The 25,017-nt window shown below is 43.0% G+C and overlaps 1 protein-coding gene across 2 annotated transcripts in view; it reads right to left on the bottom strand.

Moving 5' to 3' along the window:
• The window catches only part of STIM2 (stromal interaction molecule 2), a 141,579-nt gene extending 137,553 nt beyond the window's left edge, over positions 1–4,026 (bottom strand). For both annotated transcript variants that reach the window (XM_004762646.3, XM_004762647.3), the window contains exon 1: positions 3,374–4,026. In XM_004762646.3, the coding sequence (XP_004762703.1) occupies positions 3,374–3,794 (421 nt within the window). In that variant the 5' untranslated portion in view covers positions 3,795–4,026. The remainder of the gene's footprint in view (positions 1–3,373) is intronic.
• Positions 4,027–25,017: the final 20,991 nt, after the last annotated feature.

The raw sequence follows: 25,017 nt of genomic DNA, 5'->3' as shown, positions 1-25,017 counted from the left end.
TTTAGGCTTCTGGTCACTAGTAGGTTATTCGTAGTTAAGTTTGAAGGAGTCAAAAGTTATACTCAGATTTTTAACTGCACAGGTCAGCACTCCTGACCCCATTGTTCAATGATCAACTGTATTGTGCACACTTTGCCAGAATAAAGAACTGTGATATATTCATATACACAAATGACATATTTGCATATGTGTATTCTTTGACCTTCCCCTGCCCTCTCATAAACTATTTCTCGAGACCATTCTTTGACCTTCCCCTGCCCTCTCATAAACTATTTCTCGAGACCACATCTGGATTAGATCAATTACTCTTCACTGGGATCAATTCACAGATTCTAAATCTGTCAGACAAATAATAATAATAATGCTTGAATTATTAAAACACTGCCTTAGATAGTAATCAACAAACTTCATCACCAAGCCCTAATTTGCTTTAAATTTCAATCACTTTCAAAGCAAGAGCCCTAAAGATATATACATGTATATGTAATTTAAGCCTTTACTACACAGTATTATAAATACTGGTTTCACTTTATCAAAACATTTGCACACTCAATCCTGGAAACGTAATATAAAAAAGGAAAATATAAACCAATATTCATTATAATGGTGAGTCTGTTTCTTTTGATGATTTCTCAGTCTCTCTTTGTAAGAACACTTGCTTACTTAAAACTAAGCATGAGACAGATGACTTAAAAGCAATTTAGTCTTAAACTACACTAAACCTCAAAAGTAAAACTCTTGGAAGACAAAATCCAGTGGAAAAGAATGCTTTCAATATTTTATTTGTAAGAGGCAAACTCTTTATGATGTTGCTGAAGTATTAAAAATACCAATCTGTAGAGGAAAAGAAAAGATTTGGTTTTGGCTCTCACTTTCAGAGCTATTAAGAATACTCACAGTTAAATGACAACTTTAATACAGAGCCAGAATACAATTCTTCTCTCAGAATTCTGTCAAGAATTTTCCACTTTCAAAATTCACATGTATCTTAGTTTTATTACTAATGCTCTCTACCCCACTTCTCTCCATTAATGCTTCCCAGAATATGATAAAGCAGTATTTTTTAAGTACAGTTTATGGTTCTACTTCCTGAAGTGTACAATAGCCATAATTTATTATGTTTGGGGTTTGGCCTAACACAAGTAGAAACCATTAAAGAAAGCACTACTCACACAATCAGAAGAATGGGAAAGAGCCCTATAGTGAAGAGCATATATAGAGCTCAAAGAAATTTTCAATATGCTCCAACTTTATTACAGACTTCAATCTACCACTTCCCAAGTATCAGTGCTACTGACTGTATTTACATAAACTTAGTAAAATGACAATTTAACTTGCACATTGTATAGTCAGATTATCTTAAATTTGAAATGGAAATGTTTAACTTGTTAAAAATTAGTGTTCCAACAAAGGGAAAGAATAAGAACATTCAAAATAAATTCCAGAGTTAATATTATTTTTGTAAACATATTTTAAATCACTATAGTACAAACTCACTTTGTGTGATCACACTTCTTATCTAATAACAATCACCTTTCCTTTTCCATGATGCCATAAGAGAAATTTAAATCTTCAAAAAGGATTATAAACAGCTAGTTAAAATTCCACCTGAAGTAATTTCCTTGCTATAATCTATATACTATACATTGTACTGTTATCAGTTAGGAAGTACTGAATTTTCTAAATCGCATGCCCTCCTACCAATTACTGATAAAACATTAGCCAATTATTTGTTAATCGAACTCTTCTGCTCAAGAAACCAAGAGTCATGCTCCTATATCTTCTAGAAGTCCAAATATTTGTTCCCTCCCTTCCTGCATGAGGCATTAAACCTTCTGAATCAGTTTTATCTTGCTACTTTCCTTAACCTTTGCAATTGGTTTTCTTACTAATTTCCTAATAATCACTGTTCTTCATTTTATCTGCCACAGTTGTATTTGGACAATAAAGACTATTAAAGCTTAAAGTTATTCCACCTATCCTTTCAAAGTATACTATGCTAATACTCATCATTCTGTAATCATTTTATCCAAATTAACCAGTGATAGGTTTGATGTTTCAAGTTTCATTTAAAAGAGCTTGATATGTTTCAGAGTAAAGTAAAGATTCTGATCATTATGTTCTACACAACTTTGAAAGAGCCTGACAACGTTTACCAACACCCTCCTCTCTGAACTAGTAAACACCCTGTCACAGAACCCAGAGAAGAGCTGCTTTGCTCCAAGAGTACAGCTCCTGGGCACTTCTCAGAGCAGCTGTTAGTAACTTTCAGGGGCCTGCTGGACTATCACTTTGGTTAAATCAATGATGGGTCATCTTGTTCCACTTTGCTTTTTCTTTTTAGTCTTGCAATCAGTGTAGAAAACCTACTGATGACCTTTAAAAATACAGTACAAAAATTTTAAAAATAAGCTTTGGCTCCACTACTTTTCCAAAAGAAATCGTTTCAAGATCCCTACATCATTACTTAAACCACACGTATCAGTTGTACGTGACACTGGAAGGCTTTAAAGAGATTCAATTTTCTTTCTAAACTTACTAAACATGTTCGCAAGTTTTAAATAATTTCGAGAACGTTCTATACTACAAAGGTGCTGGTGCGCTGTAGCAGAACTGTGCTGCTCAAATACAAGCCCCGAAACGAATATCCTGAGCCTAACAAATTATAGGTACATTTCTGGTTACCTGAAGAGCTTTCTGCACCCTTTAATCCCCCAGTGATGCTCCCAGCAGCAAATACTTCCCATCCTTTAAAACCTTCCTCCCAACCCTCCAAAAATACACGTTAGGTTTAGAGGTTTCCGCATACTAATACGGAACCACTAATACCATTAGGTATTACGGCTCTCAAAGAATCCTCTTTAGCAGCCTCCCCTGGGACATTGTGCTCAGCGAGGCTTTGAACCTGTGAGACTCGCTGCCAGCTGCCTTTGCAAAAGGAGCGCCACAAGCAGACTAAATACCGCAGTGCTGCGCTGACTTTTTGTAGCAGCTTTAAAAAAAAAAAAAAAAAAAATCAGCCCAGTACCCTGCACACCCTGCTGGCTCTTCTGCAGCACCGAAGAGAAACCACCGCATTGCTCAGCGAGGAACACTGGGGAGCCCGACTGTAGGGCGGAGAAGCGAGTGCCGTCGAGAGGCTCTGTCGAGGGCGGGGTGTCGGGGGTGGGGGTGGGAGGAGAAAGGCGTCCCGACTGTAGGGGACCGCGACCAAGCAGCGGCCAAGGCGCTGGCGTCTGGGCGCCCCGCTCCGCACCGCACACCGTCCGTGGCAGTCGTCTAGCGGGCACCCAGCAGGGGTACGGGCCCCTCCCGGGGATGGGAGTCCCGCAGCAGCCGGCCTTGCCCCGCCCGCCGCCCCCCGGGCCCTCACCTGTCATGAGCGCCGGACTGTCGCCAGCCGCCGCAGCGTGAGAGGAGACGGCTGCCGCGGCAGAGCCTGAGGCCCGCCGCCCGCGGAGGTGCCGGGACACCAGCTCGCATCCGTCCGCCGCTCCGGCCACCAGCAGTCCGAACACCAGCAGCGCAGCCCAGCACCACCGCCGCCGCAGCAGCCAGCCCGAGGCCGGGCCGGACGCCGCGGCGGGATGAGGGCGCGGAGGAGGAGCGAAGGGAAAGCGCGGCGGCGCCCCAGCCGCCGGCCGCTCGTCCGCTCCGCCAGGCGCTGCAGCCGTTGCCGCTGCGGGCGACTTCTCGGGCCGCCCTCGCCGCCTCGGACTCGAGCTCCTGCTGGGCGCCAGCCTGGTCCCCTCCGCACCGGCGGCCTCTGGAGCTCGGGTCCCGGCTGCGTTCATTGGTTCCGGTTATTTAAAAAAAAAAAAAAAGGTGAGGGGCAGAAAGGTACGGCGTCTTCAGGCCGCGCGCGACACCCGCGCTCCTGCGGCGGCGAGACCGGGATCCGCTGCTCTGGCGCCTCTGAACACCAGCCCCAGCGCCCGCGCCACCGCCGCCGCGGCGCATCCCCCCGCCCCCTTCGGCCCGCGCCCGTCGTAGTACCACGCTCGGCCCCGATGCCTCCTCCCCTCACACACTCGCACGCAGCATACCAATCCCCCGCCTCCTTCAGCCTCTCCACGGCGCAAGCGCGGCCCTGCTGCACTGCGCCTGCGTGGCCCCACAGCCCCGCCCCCGAGGGCGTTCCCGGGAAGACTGGAGTCCCGTGGGGTAGCTGCTAACGCTCTCCTGGAGCTACGGAGTTGGAAGGCGGGGAGGAAGACCGGCATGTCCCCCTCCCCCATTCACGGACCCGCCCAGACAGCTGGAGGGTGGGGGTACCAAAGAGGCGGGACAAAGGAGTACAGACTTCCCAAATTGTTTGGGCAAGTTATAGGCGTGTAGACGACAACAAAAATAATTGCATGGGTCAGGAAAACCTTGTAATCAAAAACAGCGGCGTCTCTAGAATTTCAATATAGGTGCGGCTTACAAGATGCCTGCAAAGTGGAAGTAGAGGTTAGCAGAGAGCAGTATTTTATTTACTTAAAGCGCTTGGTACAAGCCCACGCGTCAGGTGCTCTAAAGCCTTTGCAGATTTACACATTGTAATTCTAAATGTTAGGTATTGGTATCGCTTATCAACCCCACTTTACAAATGAGCAAATTAAGGCGCAGAGATGGTAGGTAACTTGCCTCTAGGCCCCACAGCTAATTAGAGACAGGGACAGATTTAGGACCATTGGATGCAAATATTTGAAATGGATTTGCTTTGCCATCTTAACTTTCCTATGTTCAAGCATTACCTGAACTCATCACCTCGCTACCACCCCAGCATAAAAATTTTTTGCTGTCCATTTAAGTTTACAGAATGGTGGTTCAGATTTGGCTTTACCTACAGGGAATGAAGCACAATGCACCAGCGCCCTGCACACGCAGCACACGCAGAGACATTCTCTCTTCCAGGAGCACAAAGTTAAGATTTGCAGATAGGGTTCCTGAGCATAAAGATCCTGTTTGGTATTAGTTTTTTGTTGTTGGGTCAGGGTTTGATTTTAGTTTGTATTGGCGGGTTTTCTCAAGTCAAGAAGCTACTCAAATTACACAGTCTCCCAAAGAATTTCGCAGTCCCATCTGGCCAACATAACCATGACTCATTTACTGTGGAAGAGTGGATGCACGGGAGGAAAGAATTGAGAATTTCTTTGAAGCTAATCAATCTGTCAACAATTATTTCTCTTTTTTTTTTTTAATTTTATTTATTTATTTGACAGATCACAAGTAGGCAGACAGGCAGGCAGAGAGAGAGAGAGAGAGGAGGAAGCAGGCTCCCTGCTGAGCAGAGAGCCTGATGAGGGTTGGGGGGGGGGGGGGATTGGGACTCAATTGCAGGACCCTGGGATCATGACCTGAGCTGAAGGCTGAGGCTTTAACCCACTGAGCCACCCAGGCCCCCGGACCAACAATTATTTCTTGACAGACTTCTTGGGGACAGTGCTTTAGATGGCAATTCTTTTTTTTTTTTTTTTAAGATTTTATGTATTTATTTGACAGGCAGAAATCACAAGTAGGCAGAGAGGCAGGCAGATAGAGAAGGGGAAGCAGGCTCCCTACCGAGCAGAGAGCCCGATGTGGGGCTTGATCCCAGAACCGTAGGACCACGACCTGAGCCAAAGGCAGAGGCTTTAACCCGCTGAGCCACCCAGGTGCTCCTAGGTGGCAATTCTTAATAGGACGACAGGGAAATTTTATTTCCCCTGCTGAAAGGCACAGCAATGAAGTCACACATTTGCTGAGCATCTACCAAAAGGAGAGAACTTTGCTAGAAGACCAGTAAAATATAAATAACAGGCTTGTTTTCTGCTCTTCAACATGTCATACACGCAATATTTACTGAGTGCCTAGTATGTACTCGGGAGGGTAATGAGTAGTGGGAATTCGAGAGGAATAAGAGACAAAAAAGTCAAGTCAGAACTCAGGGATATGAGAGACCACACAGTCCCTGCCTGGGGAATCTGAGGATCTTGTTTAGGAGATAAAATTTACACTCATTAAATAATTAGTGGCAAAAACAAAGTAGTAGCTAATTAGTTGCTAAATTGGGTACAGCAGGCTGTATTGCTATAGCAATAACTGCAGTATAAAACACAAACAAATTATCAAATCACTGAGGCCAAACTTCTTTAGACAAAGATTATATAGGATCCCCCCCCCTTTTATTTTAAATAGGCTCCACACCCGATCTGAGGCTTGAACTCATTACCTGAGATGAAGAGTACCATGCTCCACTGACTGAGCCAGCAAGGCACCTCTCCTCTTTGAAAGATAAGGATGTTGGCAATTAGAGCGCACTGGACTTGGGGTTATGATTAACTGTTTATGCCTCTCACTGCTGGAGCCAGAAGGAGATAGGGAGGTACCTGGGAACACTGAGGAGACCTGTCACAAGCATGTCAGAGTTCAGTCCTAAATCCTTCATCTCGTATCATCTCTGTCGTGGGTGCCAATGTTTCTATTAGAGTGGCCAGAATGCATCCTCTTGTTGTAGAGAGGCATAGCACCACTGTGCATCTAGCATAAACCTAAATCCAGAAAAGACAAAGTCCGGTGCTTTGGAAGGCAAGAGGTTCTATAGAATTACAGAGGCTTCCATTTACAAGCCGAAAACAAACACCAGGTGCCCGTTAGAGTAATCGCCTTCCTTTCTTTTGACTTCCTGTCCCACCTCCAAGCTTTTGCCTTCCCTTTCCTAGCTTCCAAAAAACTTTCTTTTCTCTTGCCAAATTCCCTTAGAATCTACGTTAAGCCCCTTCCTGGCCGCCTGCCTTCCTACAGCCTAGTTCTTAACGTCCAAACCTTATCCATTAATTTACAGAATGTCCTTATTGTCTGCTTTTCACCCATTCGCTACTTCAAGCATTTGATGGGGATCACTAAGCTTTAGAATGAGAGAAACCTGGTGGAAACTGCAACTCCCATCATTTTTCAGCTGTGTAACCCGTAAGAAAAGTACTCTGTCTTGGGTTTCCGGAGGGGAGAATTAGGGACCACGTAACAATGCCCGCTCCACAGGGTTGCTGGTGGCTGCAATAGAGTAATATAACAACAGGTTCTGACTTTGCACGCTGCCTGGCACACAGGTACGTTTTCATCCCTCAGGGAAAACTGGCCCCAGGTTCCGGGCGTGTGTTCTGAGCGTGTTCCTAATTTAGGGAGAGCTCATCGCTCTTTGCCTGCGTGGTCGCTTGAGTTCATCTTCCGACAAAAAATTCCCTAACTCCGTAGGGCGCGCCCAGCACAGACGCAAGATCCGTCCACCCGGCCCCTCCCATCCCAGAAGCAAACCAGCCCTTCCCAAGCGTCGGGCTCGGTCCCCATCTTCTTCTCCCCCTTTTCCCGGGGAGCCAAGACAGCCCACGACTGCCAACCCGCCGCAACCCGGAGAACCGGATCTCATCCCGGGAGCGAAGCCAACAGCGCGCCTGCGCCACCAGGCAACATCGCGCATGCCCGTTGTCTCCCACCGCCTTTTCCCCAGGTGCGCGAGCTCTCAGGCTCCCGCGGTTCCGGGACGCCGCGCGCCGCAGTTAGCCTGGCTTCCGGCTCCCACTCCGTGGGCGGTGCGTCCGGGCGACCGGCTGCCGCGGGATGACGTCGCCGCGCGGGCGGGCGCGGCAGGCTTTGGGTGGGCGTGGAGCCGGAGCTGAGGTGGGGAATTCCGGTCCGCGGTTAACTGAGAGGGGGGCTTCCTCCTGTGTCCCGCCTGCCAACCCAGCTTCTCTGGCCCGCGTTTGGCCTACAGAGGGATGTGCCAGTTTTCATGGCTTTGAGTCTGAAAAGAGTCAAAGTTACCATAAAAGAGTAACATAACAAAGAGTTAAAGACACCATACCTCAAATAAGCCTCCAGTAAGGACATGGCTCTCCCGGAACCAAGATACAGGAGCTTCACAGAATCCCGGCACCTGACGGGGAGTCACTCGTAACCCCGCTTCTGCTCATTACGGTGAAGCCCCTTCGAGAAATGCAAAGAGCTCCCGTAGGTGGAAGTCCTGTTGCCGAGCACCTTCTGTTTTCCCACTAACTCCCCACCCAGGCTCGCAAGGGAAGTGAGGTCCTGAGAACTTTAGAAACATCTCTAAAGTGATACTATGTTATGATGGCCCCAGAATTCGAACTGTGAAGCCTCTGCAAATTAATATGGTCCTCAAATTGTTGATTGAAGCGCTAAGAAGAAAAAGTGACACAGTGGAAATCACTCATTAGCAAGATTCTTTCTCCTTAAAGCCAATAAGGCAGGGAATATTCCTCAGCTAGTTTGGAGAAGGTGGTAAGCTTTGTCATTGCATTCTTGCTTTGAAGAAGGAAGTCTTTTAAAGGGTATCCAGCATCCAGGGTACAAAACCAATTAACATAATATTAACATAGTTTTTTAAAAGCCATCCAACAGAGCAAAAGCAAGTAAGTTTTGCCCACCACAACTAATCAGTAGGCTTCTGGGGTATTATTTAAAAGGATGTTTGCTCTATTACTGCTTAATTTGAGGTGTTTCATGAATACTATTTTTTTAAAGATTTTATTTATTTATTTGACAGAAATCACAAGTAGATGGAGAGGCAGGCAGAGAGAGAGAGGGAAGCAGGATCCCTGCTGAGCAGAGAGCCCGATGCAGGACTCAATCCCAGGACCCTGAGATCATGACCTGAGCCGAAGGCAGCGGCTTAACCCACTGAGCCACCCAGGCGCCCTATAAGCAGCTTGCTATTTATTTTTTTTATTTTTTTTTTTAAAGATTTTATTCATCCATCAGAGAGAGAGAGGGGGAGAGAGCGAGCACAGGCAGACAGAATGGCAGGCAGAGGCAGAGGGAGAAGCAGGCTCCCCGCCGAGCAAGGAGCCCGATGTGGGACTCGATCCTAGGACGCTGGGATCATGACCTGAGCCGAAGGCAGCTGCTTAACCAACTGAGCCACCCAGGTGTCCCGAATACTATTGATCATATAGTATCTCACAAGTGCTAAAGCATTGGGAGTGATAAATGCTCCCTTAAAAAGAGAAGTCGAATTGTGATGAAGACAAAGGTAGAGAGGTTCATAACGGAAAATGATGAGAAAATGAGCACTGCCTCATTTGCACGCAGATGAGTCCTTGGATAGTATTAATTCTGAAGATGGAAGGCAAATTGTGCAACAGGTAAAACATGATATGCCTACACTTTTGACAGCAAGAGACTGGAAAAGTGATTGATGGAATGGAAAAACCTTTGAGTATGATGCAAGAGACTATGCTTCTAAGTCAGATGCCTACTTACCTAATCTTAAGTCACATAAGACCAAGTGTTCTAGAACTAAAGCTTAGAATGGTAAAATATGTGTTTCGGGCAAAGTGTGGTTCCATGGGTCCACAGCACCAACCAAATATTTATAACATCTGTGAGTTATGAGGCATGAAGTTGCTAAAGAGTTCTTAAAACAGTTGAAGAGATTATCTAAGAGGGAATTACCTACCCTCAATTTCAAAGTGTACAAAACATGTCCATTTTTGGAAAAGATGCCATGGAACATACAAGAGCAAGGAAGAGAAAAATAGATTTATTTTAAAGTTGTAAAGTGTTACCTATCTCACTCTTTTGTGAAAAGCTCATCCTGATACTGTGGGTTAATCTTCTTATTAAGTTTGAATGTATATAAACATGGCCATAAGTACAGCCATTTGGAATTTAAACCTTTTGTGAGGGGAGGAGGAGCTCCTGTATCTTGGTTCCAGGAAAGCCATGTCCTTACTGGAGACATTTGAGTTATAAGGAATAATGTCAGTATTCCTCAGCCAGAATACTGATTGTCGGAGGAGCAGGGAAGTGGGGTGTGGTGGAGGCCCATCTGGGTGGCTCAGTCAGTTAAGCATCCAACTCTTGATTTCAGCTCAGGTCATGATCTCAGGTTTTTGGGATCTGGCCCCACATCAGGTTTCATGAGGTGGAGCCTGCTTAGGGTTCTCTCTCCCTCTGCACCACCCCCCCCCAAAAAAAGAAGAGTCTGCTACACACAACCATTTACCAATTGTGTGACTTTGGCCAAGCTACTGAATGTCTTAGCCATAGTTTCCCCTTCTGTAAAAAGGCAATAATAATGGTACCCACACAGGGCTGTTGGGAGGTAAAAACAGTTGTAAGGGTACCTGGTACACAGATATTATTATCTGAACTCTTGAGGGTGTTAAGGACAGAACTTGTTTTCAGTTTTATTGTGCAAAAGAGGAAAGTGGAAAGAACACATAAAAAAATACAAAAGCGGAGCACCTGGGTGGCTCAGCGGGTTAAGCCTGTGCCTCTGGTTCCAGTCATGATCTCAGGGTCCTGGGATCAAGCCCTGAATGGGCTTAATGCTCAGCAGAGAGCCTGCTTCCACCCCCCCTCCCCTGCCTGCCTCTCTGCCTACCTGTGATCTCTGTCAAATAAATAAAATCTTTTTTAAAAACCACAAAAGCACATAAAACTAGGCACATAAAAATTTTTACAGCACCATATTTCTGGGGAAGGGGCAGTCAGTGATGATATTTTAATCCAGGTTTCCAAGAAAGCAGGACCCAAGGTAAAGTTTTATATGACAGCAGTTCTTTAGAGAGTATAACCCCAGAGAAGCAAGAGTGAGGGGGAAAAGGGAAAAGAAGTAGGGAAGGAGATAGTAAAAAACCCAGAAGATGAGAAACACTGAGCTGGTCACAGCTATACAAGGGAAAATGCTGGCTGTTCCATCTCAGCTGATGTCTCGATAGAGGACTTGGGGGACCATAGTGTTTTGGAACAGAAAAAGGAAGAACAAAGTTTCCTATTCCCCATCAGTCAAAGGTTATTGCAGGAGATATGAACCACCCCCACCCCACCACCCCCATACTTTTGAATCCTGCCTCCTGCTACTCTAGGCAGCTGCCAGGAAAGCCAGATCCCTCAACAGCACTAGCGTTATCCATGCATGAGCTGAGCTAGCAAGTGAATGGGAGCCAGTAGTGCTTCCCAACTGTGCACCTGCAGCTCAGCAGTGTCTACCACTTCTGGAGCTACAGGGAAGCTCCCTTCCCCGCTGCACCACCACTCCCCTGCCCCGACCAAAAAAAAAAAAAAAAAAAAATGGGGATTCACCGCATTAAGTGAGACTTTATTAAGTCATATCCCAAAGCAGTGTGAGTGACCTGGAGCAAACAGCCTCACAACATCAAGGCCACTACAACCAAGGCTGCTGCCAAGTTCAATAAGCCTCCCTTCAGTGAAGATTGAAATATTCCTTCTGCAATCTAGGACAATTCTGTTGCAGTGCAGTAATGTTCTAGATGGTAATCGTAGCTTTCAACAGAAAACTATGCAAAGCAAATCCAAGGAGGCACATAAACAGGGTTCAATAGAGTGATAATGGCAGAAACATGAGAGACCCGAGGCATAAAAGGCACTGTGAAGTAAGAGAAGCCCTTCATGCTTCCAAATATTAAAGGCATTTTAGGGGCCAGATACTATAATAGGTGTTATGATGAAAGATAAATAAAATAACCTTCTGTCCAAGACCTGAGGAGCTCATGGTCACACCACAGTAATAAAAAGGTACTCCTTTATTTCATTCATTTATTCATGCTTTGTTATTTAATAATTTCTGTCACCAACAAATGCGGTTTCTACAACCTCTATGTGGTTAAATCATTAAGAAAACAGGTTTGTTTCAAGAAATTATTGCCTCGGATACCTGGCTGGCTGAGTCAGTACAATGGGTGGCTCTTGATCTCAGGGTTTTGAGTTGGAGCCCCATATTGGGTGTAGAGATTACTTAAAAATTTTTAAATCCTTTAAAAAAAAGTTCTTGCCTCAAAACATTAATATCAAGTAACTTTATGAATAATTTTATACTTCCCATAATTTACCTGCCAGGAACTGGTAAATATTTTAATATTTACACGAACATGCTCCAAAATGTGTTTGCCGTGAAGAAGTGGAATAATTACAGGAGTTTGTGGGGACAAGTCTTCTGACATGGAAAGGGAGGAAAGCAGAAAGCTTGGAAATGTGGAGGTCCACACTATGGAGGGGCATGTTCTCAGAAGGAAGATGATGATGAGAGTTTAAAGCTGTCTATCTAACTGAAACAAATTTGTGTTATTTAGCCAATTGATGGGCTCTTTACTATCTGCCACAATTTAAAAGAAAAGAAAACACGTCCCATGGTATTACTTTCTTACTGAGGAAATTGATGAATGATATGTGAGATAAATAAGTAAAATATGTCACGTGTAAAATACTGATAAATGTTAAAGGGGTTAAGAAGACAAAGAGGGTGGAGGTGACTTTTGAGTAAAGATTTGAACAAAATGAAATAGTTCTATGGTTATCTGGGGAGAGAGGATCCCTGCAAGCAGAAAGGTTTTAGGGAAATGATGTGTGTGACTTGTTCCAGGAATAGGACGAAGGTAAGCATTGCCAGAGTAGACCAAGGGAGAGAATAATAGAAGCTATAAGAGAAGTCATGGGGACCAAAAAATGGAGGGTGTTACAGGTCATGGTAAGAACTTTAGCTTTTTCCTCAGAATGAGTTCAGAAACCAGTGGAAGCTTTTGGATAGTGTTAATGTCTTCAGACATTCTTTTTCTGCTCTTTTTTTTTTTTTAACTTCTTATTTAAATTCCAGGTAGTTCCCATACAGTGTAATATTAGTTTCAGGTGTACAACTCTTCCATGCAACATTCAGTGCTCATCAAAAGTGCCCTCCTTAATCCCACCACCTATTTAGCCCATCCCCCACCCACATCCATGGGCATATTTTGTTATATAGCATCACTCTAGCTGCTTCATAGTGGGAACAGGAACAAGAGTTAGGAACCTCCTGCAACAGATGGAAGTTTGGGTCAGAAGAGTGAAAGAAGTGATGGTTTAAAGTGGTTGAAATTCTTGGTAAATTTTTTTTTAAGATTTTATTTATTTGACAGAGAGAGAAAGAGATCACAAGTAGGTAGAGAGGCAGGCAAAGAGAGAGGAGAAAGCAGGCTCCCCACCAAGCAGAGAGCCAGATTCGGGGCTCGATCCCAGGACCCTGGGATCATGACCTGAGCCGAAGACAGAGGCATAACCCACTGAGCCACCCAGGCACCCCGAATCCTTGGTAAACCTTAAAGGTAGAATCAACAGGCTTCATAGGCCAACAAAATACAATGTTGTATTGTACAATGTGGAGAGCAAAATGAAGGATAAGGCTGAAATTTTTGCCAGAAGCAACTGGAAGAATGGAGTTACCTCCCATGGAGGAGACTGTGTTGGAGGCAGGTAGTAGTGGTGAGAGAGGTTTAGAAGCTCATTTCAGGGTAGGTTCAACTGGAGATGCCATTAGGCATCTGGGAAAATATCAGTGAGCAGTATGGTATACGATCCTGGAGTCCGGAGGAAAAACCTACGCTGGAGACTTCAGTTTAGGAGCCACCAATGTATAGATTGGATTTAATGCCACAGGATAATTCACATGTTCTCTAAATGTATCCTTCCTCTATTGTTCTTCATGCACGAAACAGGTGCAAATAAAAGGAATAGTACTTACCACAGCAAGGAACAAATATATAGACTTCACTACCCATAGAAGTAGAACAAAATAAATATTTAAACAATTCCAAAGAAGGAATGTAGTTCAACTGATGATCAAGTGATCCGAAATGAGTTTATTAAGGGGAATTCAGTAGTTCAGGTTTACACACTTTGCACTCCTCACCCAAAGTTTGAGATGTCAGAGTGTACTTCAAAAAAGAAACAAAAAAGTCTTTGAAACCCACCAACCCTGGTATTGGTCTACATTTTTTGCCTTTGAAAAAAACAAATATGCCTATATTGGTTTGCTAGGGCTGCCATAACGAAGTACCACAGACCAGGTGGCTTAAACAACAAAAATTTGTCATGCAATTCTGAAGCTAGAAGTCCAAGGTCAAGGTGTCAAGTAGGGTTGGTTTTTTCTGAGGCCTGTGAAAGAAGGCTCTGTTCCCCTCTGCTCATAGATGGATATCTTCTCCCTGTCTTCCCTCTTATGCATGTCTGTCTCCAAAAATGTCACCATTTTTTAAGGACACCAGTCAAATTTAACAACCTCACTTTAACTTGATTATCTCTGTAAAAACCCTATCTCCAAATAAGATCACATTCTGGAGAACTGGGGGTTAGGACTTCAATTTATGAAGGGGAGGGACACAATTTCAGCCCATAAAAAGGCCTATTAAAATAACAAAGCTAAATTTCAAGGTTCTCTTGAAGTTTAAATGAGTAAATACAATATCTGAGATAGTTCTGGCACCTGATAGGCAACCAAATGTAAAGTAGCAGAAAATATGGCATAAAAAGCAATAGTGATCTAAGTATAATCCCTAAAAGAACCTTCTGTTAACATGATACCAGACATGAATTGGTTATAAAAATAATGAAAATGTTACTTACCCTCAGAGCTAACCAAAAGTTGCAGATAAAAATGTTAGGTGATCCTAAGATCTGGAAAATGAGTTAGGTCTTAAAGTTGACATGATACAGATTCAAAAGTCCACCCAACAAAAATGAATCTTAATTTTTCTGTGTGCTAATTAAAGCTCTTTCATTTGCAAAGGACATTAATTAGTAAAGCACTTTGTGTTACTAATAATGCAATTACTAAGTGATTACTAATCAATCAACTGATCAATCACGGTTATTAATTGATTATTAATGCTGGACACTGTGCTACCTGCAGGGCATCAGAGGTTAAAAAACGGAGAATACCTGCTCCCAAGCAGCTTTTCTTCTAATAATGGAGACATATGAATAAAGATTTAAAGAAAAATATGATGATACTGGTGAAAATAAAATGTTCCTTAAGTACAGCCTGCCAGGGAGCTGGGGAAGACTCCTTATAGGAATAATAATTGAGATGGGTTACAAGGACAATAAGCTGTTACCAAATCTAAGACTAACTAGAGGGGCACCTGGGTGGCTCAGTCAGTTAAACGTCTGCCTTTGGCTCAATAATGACCTCAGGGTCCTGGGATTGAGCTCCCTTTCAGGCTCCCTGCTCAGCAGAAAGCTGGTTTCTCCCTCTGCCCCTCCCCCAGCTAATGTGCTCTCTCTCAAATAGATAAATAAATGACCTTTTTAAAAAGAGACTAGACAAAGAGGAAGAGAAATTATAATCGAAATAATATCATCTGAACTCTTACTAAATGGATGAAGTAAAATCTTAAACAAGAGTAAATGTGCAGTCTTTGAAGAATAACTATATTTTGCTCAACAAAAGCATATAAATAATTGAATAATAGACCATGGCATTGTATGGCCTCAGACTTATATTGTGTGTGTGTGTGTGTGTGTGTGTGTTTGAACATTTTAACATCAAACCACTTCAAAAGCTCTGAGTATACCCTATTATAATTTGAAAGATTTAAACCTAAAAGCAGATTTCTACCTAATGAGCACTGTGCTTGGATGGATAGAAAAAAGACGTAGTGATGTACACACACAGGAGCAAAAACGGGTGGCAAGGGATCTTTAGAAAAGCTAGCAGCATATTATTTTTAAGTAAGAGAAAGAAGTAACAATGGCAACAAGGCTTCTGAGAATTTGAGAAGTGCTGTTAATTCTTTGGTTGCCAGGAAGCTCAAAGTGAAATTGGCTGTGTGACTTTAATAATCATATGGGAACTTAAACCTATATAACAGCTTATTCTCCTTTCCTTTTTCAAATTCCTCTGTTCTATCAAAATGGTGGTTCTCTACATAGAACTAGAGAATGAAAGGGGAGAGACAATTGAATTTGAGAGAGAGTTAGCTTGAAATGTCCTTGATACATGCAGGTGCAAAAATATAGTAATAATTTCAATCTATGACAGAGCTCCCAGAGCACAGGATGTAGACCTCTCCTCTACCTACACTGACTCTCTGGTACTTTCATCTGCTCTCATGGCTTTCTTTTTTTTTTTTTTTTTTCTTTTAATTTATTTATTTGACACAGAGAGAGAGAGAGAGAGAGCACAAGTAGGCAGAGAGGCAGGCAGAAAGAGAGGGGGAAGCAGGCTCCCCCCGAGCAGAGAGCCCGTTGCGGGGCTCAATTCCAGGACCCTGAGACCATGACCCAAGCCGCAGGCAGAGGCTAAACCCACTGAGCAACTCAGGCACGCCTCTCATGGTTTTCAATGCCATCATCTTTTGATGACTCCCAAACTCATTTCTCCAGCTCAGAGCTATTTTGTAAACTCTGGACTCATATTGACATCTCCACTTGAATATCTAATTAACATCTCAAATTCACATGTTCAGAAACTATCGTTCTGATATATTCTCCAAAACCAGTTTCTCTTTATAGTCCCCATCTCAGTCAATGACTGAGACCTTTCCTCTCATCCCCACATCTAGTCCCCGAGCAAATCCTCTTGACCTTTGAAATAGAAAAATAATCTGACCACTTTTCACTACCTGTACATCTACTGCTGTGGGCCAAGCAAGTTGATTTGTCTGGGTTACTGCTGTTGCCTCTTGACTTGCTTCCCTATTCTGCCCATGTCCTCCAAAATCTATTCTCAACACATCTGCCAGAGACCATGGTATTTCTCAAACAGCCCATCTTTCTTGGAGTAAAAGCCATAAAATGGCGACAGAGTCCTGTGTTATCTGACTCCAGTTACATTTCTGACCTCATATCTTATTGCTCTCTTTCTTCTTTATTCTGGAGAGTCCCAGGGTCTCCCTCCTCCTGGAACAAACCAGATACACCGTCGCCTCAAGGCTTTTGCATTTGCTTCTCCTTCTGAAATGTTCTTCCAACAGATAACCACGTTTGCTCCATCTGTCTCCTTCAGCTCTTTGCATAAAGGTCCCCTTTTCAGTGGGGCTTTCCCTGGCCACTCAGTTTAAAACTACAACCCCCACATCTGCCTACAGACAGTTTTTAACTTCCTTGCCTGCATCTATTTGTCTCATCGCTCTTATGTGACCTAAAAAGAAATAGATATTGTATGTACTTGCCGTATTGTCAGTCTTACCCACAACTATGTACGTTCCATGAGAGTGGGCATTTTTATCTTTTCAATTCAATTCAATTACTTTTCAGTTACTATTTGGTGAATAATGAATGAATACAGAGATCTAGAATCCAGGTAGGAGTTTATTGCCAAAGATTTTTTTTTTTTTTTTAAATGGCAGGGTATCATTTGCATATAGATCCAAGAGGTGGATTACTTAGAGAGAATGTGCAACATGAAGAGAATAAAAAGTTGAAATCAGTCTCACGAACAGGTAGAGAAAGAGGTAGTACAATGAAGGGGCCTGAAAACCAAGAACAAAAACATACAAGAAGAACCAGGAGAGAGTGAGCAACAGAAAGATAGACGAACTTTCGAAAGGAATGATTAGCAATGTCAAACATCGCAGAAAAGTGAATAAGACTAGCAATTATAAAAGTGTCTATAAATATTGTTTAGCTATTTAGAAGGAAACAAATTGCCAGTCATCTTACACCATATACCTAACTCCAGACAAATTGTTGAATGCAAAACATCAGTGGAGAAATACGCTCTTAAGAGGAAAGAATTTTCTAAACCTAAAATAAATGATATAATTTACAAACATATTGATAAATTTGACTCCATTAAAATGTAAAATGTTCTTTAGATACAAAAAGAAGCCAAACCAAAATGAAGAGGCTAAAATAAAGTGGGAAAAACATGTGCAAGAAATTTGACAATAGGAAAATCACCTTGTATTTAAAAAAAAAAAAAAACTCATACTGTAAGAAAAATCTTCAGATTCTAATATATAAAAGGGTGAAAATATGAATAGACATTTCATAAAAATGGAAATATAAACAGTTGGAAATGGTATACATGTCTAATAAATAGAGAAATACCAGTTAAAACAATGCTGAGATATTTTCCAACTATTAACACAGTTTGAAAATATAATGATGTTAAGTAAACTGTGAAAAAGAATTATTTAATACTGCCAGTAGGCCTAACCAGGTATAGTCCATTTTAGAAATGGAATAAGGGGTGACTGTGTGGCTTAGCTTGTTAAGCGACCAACTCATGATTTCTCATGACCTTGATATCAGGGTCATGAGATTGAGTCCCGCATCAGGCTATGCACTCAGTGCAGAGTCCATTTGACCCTCTCCCTCCGCTACTCCCTTCTACCACTCTCTCTCCCTAAAATAAGTATATAAAATCTTTTTTAAAAAAAATATGGAGTGCCTGAGTGCCTAAGTCAGTTAAGTGTCTGCCTTAGGCTCGGGTCATGATCTTGGGGTCCTGGGATTGAGCCCCAAGTAAGACTCTGCTCAGGGTGAAGTCAGCTTCTCCCTCTCTCTCTCTCTTCCTCTGTGTGCTTGCTCTCCCTCTCTCTCAAATAAATAAATAAAATCTTGAAAAATAAGTAAAATAAAAAATAAATTACAAAAATTAAAATAGAATAAGTCACAATGAGCCAAACGTGGAAACATTCCAAATATCCATTAACAGATGAAGAGATTTAAAAAAATGCTGTATGTACATAAAAAGAATATTATTCAGCTTTAAAAAGGAATGAAATTTGACACATGCTACAACATGGTGAAACTGTAAAACATTTTGCTATGTGAAACAAGAGGACAAATACTGGGTAATCAATTTAGATGATGTATCTAGAAAAATCAAATTCATAGAGAAAGAAAGTAGAATGGTAGTCGCCAGGGTCTGGAGATGGGGAAGTGGGAAGTTACTGTTTCGTAGGTAAAAATTCCATGTGGGATGATGAAGAGCTCTGAAGATAGTTAGTGATGATGTTTACACAACATTGTGAATGCATCTAATACCACTGAATTATAAACTTCAAAAGAGTTCAAACTGGTAGATTTAATTTATGTGTATCTTACCACATAGAAACCCTCAAATATATATATATATAACAAAAGCCTAACAGTGACCCAATAATTCACTTTTAAAAATTACTCTTGTGGCAGGGTGCCTGGGTGGCTCACTTGGTTGGGCATCCAACTCTTGATTTGGCCTGATCTCAGGTTGATGGGATCAAGCCCTTCACTGGGCTCCTTGCTCCCTGGGGAGTCTGCCCGAGATTTTCTTTCTTCCTCTGCCTCTGCCTCTCCCCCTGTTCATGTTCTAAATAAATATATAAATAAGAAATTACTCTTGTGGAAATAAACCCCAAATTAAGCAATATGTTTATCAGAATGTTATTTGTCATTACAAAAGAACTTCTCGGAAACAGAATAATGGTTACATAAATGACAGCAAACTTCTGCTAGAATGAAAGCTCCCAGACACTGTGTCCCAGCCCGCTCCCCACTTCATCTCCATCACCTTCCTGTGCTTGGTATAGAGAAAAACACCGCACCGGTAGTGGTGGCGTTAATTAATATGGTGAAATGTTTTGTGTAAGAGTATTTAGGAAGAGTTTCATGACATAGGAAGGGGCTTGATATAATAAGTTTAAAACGCAGGATAAAACTTGTATATACAGTTTGATTTCAACTTTGTGAAACAAGCATGCTTTTTTTTATGAGAGATAATGAATTCCCTTATTGTTTAAATCAGTCTGAACTGTGGCTTTTTATCACACCTGAAAGCATCCCAACTGATCCTTACACCTTCACAAAAAGTTCACTCATAAAGAGTTCCTCATGCTTTCCCAAAGCTCATTAAAGACAGACGCAGAAAGTTAAAAAAAAAAAAAGTAATGGTACAATTAATAAAAGCTACCTGACAGCAAGGAGGAAAACAGAGAAAATATTTAAACAGAACATGAAAAACCTATTGCAGTACCATAAAAACACAGCCAGCTGGACCATTTAGAGGAGGATCAGACAGTTTTATAATAGGCTTCAGAACTTTTTAAGTTATTCTTATAATAACGGATATCTGTAATAATGATCCTGAGTCACCAATAATGATGTCCTATTTGTGTAATGTATTCTCTTTGAGAGGATGGTGCATTATATAACACAGTTTAGAAGGATTTTCATTAAAATGTTTAAAACATTAAAAGCTCCAGGACTTATATGGGTATACCGATGTGAAATTCTTCCAGAAAACTCACTTAGATAGAACTTATTTTCCCAATGTTGTTAAAAAGAGATGAAAAGTTTTATTTGACCATCTAAAATTATTGTATTTATATTGCAAATTGGGTTTTCCTAAAATCTGGAGTACCTACTGATCCCTTGGGATGGGAGGGAGGGCTTGTTAAAAGTGTAGTTTCCTCAGCCTTTCCTCCAAAGAGTCTAATTTAGTGGGTCTGGAATGGGGCTTAACTAGTGGCATTTTTAATAGACACCCCAGATGATTTGATCCAGACATTCCGAAACAGTGCAATCAAGCTATAAAGACTTAATTTAGGAATTTCTAAAGCGATCTCTATTTTACCAAGCCTCCAGCTCAGATCCTATCAAAGTTTGTTACTTGGCCCAAAAAGAGGCAGATAGCCTCAAGGCTCCTGGGTGGCTCAGTTGGTTAAGCATCTGTCTTCTGTTCAGATCGTGATCCCAGGGTCCTGGGATGGAGCCCCAGTGTGGGCTCCCTGCTCAGCAGGGAGGCTGCTTCTCCCTCTCCTTCTGTCTTTGGCTCCCCCTGCTTGTGCTCTCTCTCTCTCTTTCTCTGTCAAATAAATAAACAAAATCTTTTTTTTTTTTTTTTTTTTTTTTTAAAGATTTTATTTATTTGACAGACTGAGATCACAAGTAGGCAGAGAGGCAGGCAGAGAGAGAGGAGGAAGCAGGCTCCCTGCTGAGCAGAGAGCCCGATGCGGGGCTCGATCCCAGGACCCTGGGATCATGACCTGAGCCGAAGGCAGAGGCTTTAACCCACTGAGCCACCCAGGCGCCCCAATAAACAAAATCTTAAAAAAAAAAAAAAAAGGTAGGTAGCCTCACTTCTTAAATTGAAAGAGAGTACTAACCTATGTAAAACAACCTCCTGCATTTTCAAGGGAGTTGTGGACCATATCTACCCTGATTTTAGTGGATTTTTGTGATTCCATTTTTAACCTTAAAGAAGTCCTGCTCTACTATTACTAATATTTAAAGTTTGGGTTAACAATCGACCTTATCCCAGATTTCATATTTAATGTTGATAACAACGTAATCTATGTTATTAATGGTCTCTCATGTCAGTACATTTTTCCTTTTTTGTTTTTTTCCACCAGAGTGCTTCGGCACCACACCTCCCTCCTTTCTCTGACTCCTCAAGGTATCTAATCCTACATCTGAAACCTTGGTGGAGGGTGGGTTATTCGTAAGACACTGGGAAAAACATATAATGAGTATAGAGGAGTTTCAACCAAATGTATGGCATGACTAAAACATTTGGAATCTACTTGGACATGGCATTGGTATTTTTTTTAAATAAGCATGAAGCTTTATTTTATTTTTTTTTAAAGATTTTATTTATTTATTTATTTGACAGAGAGAGAGATCACAAGTAGGCGGAGAGTCAGGCAGAGAGAGAGAGAGAAGCAGGCTCCCGCTGAGCAAAGAGCCCGATGCGGGGCTCGATCCCAGGACCCTGAGATCATGACCTGAGCCGAAGGCAGCAGCTTAATCCACTGAGCCACCCAGGCGCCCCAAGCATGAAGCTTTAAATAGTGTCATGATACCACTTACATGGTGAGCATAAAATAGTCAAACTCTTAGAATAAAAGAGTAGAGTAGAATGGGGGTTGCCAGGGGCTGGGGGAGGGGTAGGCAGGGAGTTATTAGTCAAAGGATATGAAGTTTCAGTTATGCAAGATGAGTAAGTCCTAGAGATCTCCTGCACAGCATAGTGGCGGTGGTTAACAATACTGTGTCATATACCAAAGACTTTGCTAAGAAGGTAGACCTTTTGTTAAGCCTTTTTATCACATCAGCAGCAGCAGTAGCAGCGTCATAAAAGGGCAGGAGCAAACTTTTGGAAGTGATAGATAAGTTTATGGCATAAATGATGGTGATGATTTCATGGGTATATACTTATTTCCAAGCCCATCTAGGTATATGTACTAATAATCATGGATAGCTATGTGTATGTTAAAACATTTTTAAAAATGAAAAGCGTCATGTGAACACTTACCAAAAAAATTTTTTTTAGTACGAGAAATTATTTTATAACTCAGTGATTTCTATCACATCATGTGTCTGCCAGTGTCAAAGATTTTTTTTCCTGCTTCTTCTCCTTTCCCCCTTTTTCTTCTTTATGGCAAGTCTGTGATTGAAATGAACATCTAAATACCCAGATATGGGGGTCTACCTTCATTTTCTGCCCCCCCGGCCTCGGGTATCCCTAGAAAATAGGGTTACCCTCTGTAAGAAGCTGCCTTTTCTGGTACCTGTAAATTCTTTCTTATTTTTCCTGTACCATTTATTCATTTACTGAGAGTCTCCAACATACTATGTTAGGCATAAAAACGTGCAGATAAATAAATATACTCTATCTTTGATTTGCTCACACCCTAGGGGGGAGAAAACAGACATAGAAGCAAATAATTACAACACAGCATAATAAATATTGTAAAAACAGGCTGTTGCATCACAGGAGAAAGAGTGACTAATTCTGCCTGGCCAATCACAAAAAGGCTTCTTGGAGGGAGTAATATATGATCTGGGTTTTGAACAGGTAGGAAACAGGTAGTTCAGGTAGCACATACCCTATGCAGGCATGGAGAGAGGGGAGGGCCTGGAATGCTTGGTAGAACAGGTGGAATTTGGTGACCAATTGGATATGGGAAATTGAGGGAAGGGAGAGAATTGAAACTGTTTCCAAAATTTCATTCATTCATTCAGTTTAGCACCTACTCTGTGACAAGAGAGTGACGAGATGAAATTTCATGAGGTGAAAAGGAAAGCAGAAGGGGAGAAGCTGATTTGGGGAATGAGATCAGATGTGAACACATTGCCTGCCAGTGTCCTACATGGCCTCCAGCTCCCTGGCCTGTCGTACCCTCAGAAATATGCCTGGTGAGAGGAGGAGCAGGTCCAGGCTACCGACAGGGGTAGGAGCCATCAGCATGAGAGGGCCTGGACATCCCCAGACACACAATTTATGGTGCCCGATGAAAAATTAAAATGTGGGCCCATTGTTCAAACAGCAGGAAAAGCATTCCATGAAAGTCACGGAATATACTGAAGGCATTAAAATGCAAGAGTTTCCCTTTCATCTATAGTCTCTCAACATGTCATGGAGGTTTTTACTTGCTGTTCAATGTTGTTCTAAATAAATAAAAATTTAAATTTGTTGGAATGAATTTTGCCATGAGTCTTTATAGTGTGCAATGCCAGTTCTCAATGTAAACATCAGAACATTTAACTTGGAATCACTACAATGGCACAACGTAATTTCTTGGCTTGAAATTGAGTCACCCTGGAAGGTGACGCAAGCTGGTCAAAAGAAATGAACACAAGCCAGATCCAGAGAAGTTAGAAGGAGGAAGAAGAGTTTCCCCTGCAGCACAGTCTGGTCCCAAAGGATTTGGGGATACTTGCAGGGCGCCTTCAGTGCCGAGCAGGTGCCAGGGCTTCCAGCCCGGGACTGGCAAATCATCCTGCAGTTGGACCGAACTGCTGCTATGTTCCCCCTGTCACTAGTGCCCAGGCCAATGTACCGCACCTCAGACGGGAGCCAGGAAGTCAAATCAGGCATCTCCCCTTTCTACAGGCCAGCTGTCCCAACCCACAGCAGATTGGCAACCCCAAGGGTATCTCAACCTTTGTGCCAGCATGGGCTAGGTATTTGGATCAAGAGTGGTGAGGAGCTGGCCTTATCCAACTGGTCCACTGAAGGAGTAGTGCTGTTGGCAACACTGGTGGGGGCTGGGTAGGGAGAGCGGCCACCACTGTTGGGCCTCTCCCCGAGATGCCACAGGTTAACCTCAACTCTCCTCACACCTTCGCTCAGATCCAGGTCAGGTGAAGAGAAGCAGTCTGGGCAGGGGTAGGGGAGGCACGGTGGGGGTGGGGGAGGGAGAAGGCAGGACCCAGGGGTGTAAAAGGTCGAAGGGAAGGAGACCAAGAACCCTTCCCAGGGAGGCAGAGGAAGGAGAGATTGTACAGAACTGAGATGCCAAGCCTCTGGGATGTGCTCCGTTGTCCCATCAGACTTTACCCACAAGACACACACTCAAAGATATTTTGAGAACTTCAAGACAGCAGCTGCACAGCATTAAAACCCAAGCACGGAGGCTTTCTGAGCGTGGGCTCCTGGGCAACCACATGGCTTGCAAACCCATGGAGCCAGCCGTAGCCTCACGACATCCCCCAAGAGGCTGAGAAGACAGAAGAAGGCCAAGGAGGAAGACTAGGGAGCCCCAACGTGAGAAATGTGTGTGGGTGGGTGGGTGGGGGGAGCAAATGCAAGGCAGAGATGAACAGGTGGGAGAGAGAGAGAGGTAGGCCCAGAAACTAGCAGAACTAGAGAATCTTCTACTAGGAGGCAGATCTGCAGAGACATTTACTGGTCCCACAAGCATCTTGGAAATCTGAGGCAATATCTAAAAATTGGAAACATTCTCACAAAAACGAAGCTTTAAAAAAAACAAAAACAAATCGAGAGATTTCAACCATGCTGGGTCTATAGGTTTCCGTGGCCAAAATGGAGCCAGAGATGAGCAGCCGCTGGTCCCCTAGAAGGGGCACATGCCCCACCCCCATCTCCACCCCCGTCCCCCACTCGTGATAGGGCCGCACCAGATCCAGTTTTACCCATTACTGTAGGCACACAGTCGAGAAACCCGGGTCTGCCCTGCTGTGTCCAATGCCACAGAAAGGGCAAGGGCAAGGGGCCTAAAAATAGGTCACTGGATTCCGCAAGTAGGGAAACACTGTAACCTCTGAATCGGAGCAGTCTGAATGAAGCGGTGGAAGGGAAGCCAGATGGCAGTGGGCTGGGACGTGAATGGGAGGTGATGAAGTGCAGCCGGCGAGGGGAGAGGCTCGTTTTTCTCAGATTTATTTTGTCCTAAAGGAGGGTGATGGAAAAGCAGTTCAAACCCACCTCGCCATCCGTGTTCCTCCCGCATCCTCCTGCCCACGTGCTTTATAACTGAAGAGAGAAGTAAAGCAACATGACTTGGAGGAAGATCTCTGCTTAAAATTTTA

The sequence above is a fragment of the Mustela putorius genome, unplaced genomic scaffold, assembly GCF_011764305.1.
Source record: "Mustela putorius furo isolate JIRA1106 unplaced genomic scaffold, ASM1176430v1.1 tig00000083_pilon_pilon_pilon, whole genome shotgun sequence".
Taxonomy (NCBI): Eukaryota; Metazoa; Chordata; class Mammalia; order Carnivora; family Mustelidae; genus Mustela; species Mustela putorius.
Note: the sequence above shows the minus strand (reverse complement) of the source record. Positions and strands in the feature narration are given on the sequence as shown.